This window comes from Malania oleifera, chromosome 2, assembly GCF_029873635.1.
Source record: "Malania oleifera isolate guangnan ecotype guangnan chromosome 2, ASM2987363v1, whole genome shotgun sequence".
Classification (NCBI taxonomy): domain Eukaryota; kingdom Viridiplantae; phylum Streptophyta; class Magnoliopsida; order Santalales; family Ximeniaceae; genus Malania; species Malania oleifera.
Genome location: NC_080418.1, coordinates 149,105,782 through 149,107,580, shown reverse-complemented (window position 1 = coordinate 149,107,580; position 1,799 = coordinate 149,105,782). Strand labels below are relative to the sequence as shown.

The window sequence follows — 1,799 nt, the reverse complement described above, 5'->3', positions numbered from 1 at the left end:
TTCTCTTCTCTTTTCTTCTTGCTGAATAAAGGAGTAAACCTCATTCAGGCTGGGAAAAGGTTTGATTAGCAGAATCTGTGCCTTAATGGCTTTATAAGTATCATTGAGCCCCATTAAGAATTTTATCACACAGTCCATTTGCTAATTGTGAACAACAATTTTTAATCCTCCACGGGTACAATTAGGGATTGACTCATAGTTGAGTAATTCATCAAGCAGAGTTTTAAGTTTAGAGAAATAAACACTTACTGAGTCTTGGTTTTGCTTTAGGTCTGTGATGCCTTATTTCACTTCGAAAATCCTTGGAGCATTTTGCTGAGCAAAACATTGCTCCAGCTCCAGCCAAAGTTGATGTGCAGTTTCTGCATATGTAGTGCTAGAGTTGATGTCAACTGCCATTGTGTTCTGCATCCATGCGATCACAATATCATTGCACCTCGGCCAGTGTTCCAATAGAGGATCATTGGGGTCATAAGGCTCACAAATAGTACCATCAATGAACCCGAGCTTGTTCTTGATTCGCAAAGCCCTTTTCATAGATCTGGCCCAAGAATAATAGTTGTTGGAGTCCAAGGTGTGTGTGACGAGCATGGCACCTGAGCCATCGCTGCTGCCAATGTAATAAGGACTGGTGGGCTGTGTTGGTTTGTGAAAGGCAGCTCCTGACGAATTGGTGTTTGGTTGTGCAGGAATGGTGTTTGGCAATGGGTTTGGAGGAGTGGTTTGGCTGGTATTGAAGGATTCATCCATAATTGGCTCTGATACCATGTAAGAATTTGCCTACGCTTGCTATGAGTGTGACCTGCACAGCAAGACAGATAAAAAAAGGGTAGATGGAATTCAACACACCAGGCTCAAATTGTAAGAATTTGCCTACGCTTGCTGTGAGTGTGAGCTGCACAGCAAGACAGATAAAAAAAAGGGTAGACCAAAACAGAGAACAGAGAAAGGAGAGGAACTTTCTGTATATTTCTTTTTGTGTCCAAAGGACTGTACAAGAGCTGTATATGTATGCGAGCCAGAAAGAGAATCAAGGAGGCAGTTAGTTGCTAACTGCAGGAATGAGAATAAGAATAAAAAATCTGGTATTCCTAACAAAAAAACTGTAACGAGAAGAGGAATAATAAAATAAAAATAAAACAAGAAAATGGAAGGAATCTGAGCCGTTGGGGACTGCAGCTGGCAGGATGATCAACTTCCTTCAATCTTCAACATAAAGTAACCTTTCTCTTTGTTGATGAAGACAAACGAAAAATCCCTTCAGAAGATGCGATTGACGGGAGTAGCTCACAAACTATTAATCCAAGGTTGTGTGTGCGTGTGTCTATATATATATATATATATATATATATATATATATATATATATATATATATATTGTTATTATTCATATGATATAATAGGCTGAGATGTGATTGCCCTCATCATTAAATTGAGGATTTTCTAATTTATAATTAATGAAAGTTTTTGAAAATTATTTTAATCAGTTATAAATTCTTAGAAGATTTTTGTGGTAAAAAATCTATTTCGGGTATTCTTATTTATAGCTATTTGGGCATGCTCTAAAGTGATTTAAATATCTCAACATCAAGGTTCAATTGATAAGTAAATAACTAAGAGAGTGTGTTAATAGACAACATTTCATTGTATAGAATTGAGCTCACACCGCGAGCTCTAAAGAATTTATTCATGGTTGGAATTTTCATGTCATAATATATATATATATATATATATATATATATATATATATATATAAAATTAAGGTCAGTGGTGTAGAATGGTTTGTTTTACTTTTTAAA

At 36.0% G+C, this 1,799-nt stretch overlaps 1 protein-coding gene across 1 annotated transcript; it reads right to left on the bottom strand.

Moving 5' to 3' along the window:
• Nucleotides 1–282: 282 nt before the first annotated feature.
• On the bottom strand, nucleotides 283–768 carry LOC131148460 (uncharacterized). The gene has a single exon (XM_058098156.1). It carries the CDS (start codon nucleotides 766–768, stop codon nucleotides 283–285), a length of 486 nt encoding a protein of 161 aa, XP_057954139.1.
• Between the last annotated feature and the right edge of the window lie 1,031 nt (nucleotides 769–1,799).

What these genes read in the sequence shown, in the direction of transcription:
- LOC131148460 (XM_058098156.1), bottom strand. Translation starts at nt 768, where the DNA reads ATGGTATCAGAGCCAATTATGGATGAATCCTTCAATACCAGCCAAACC.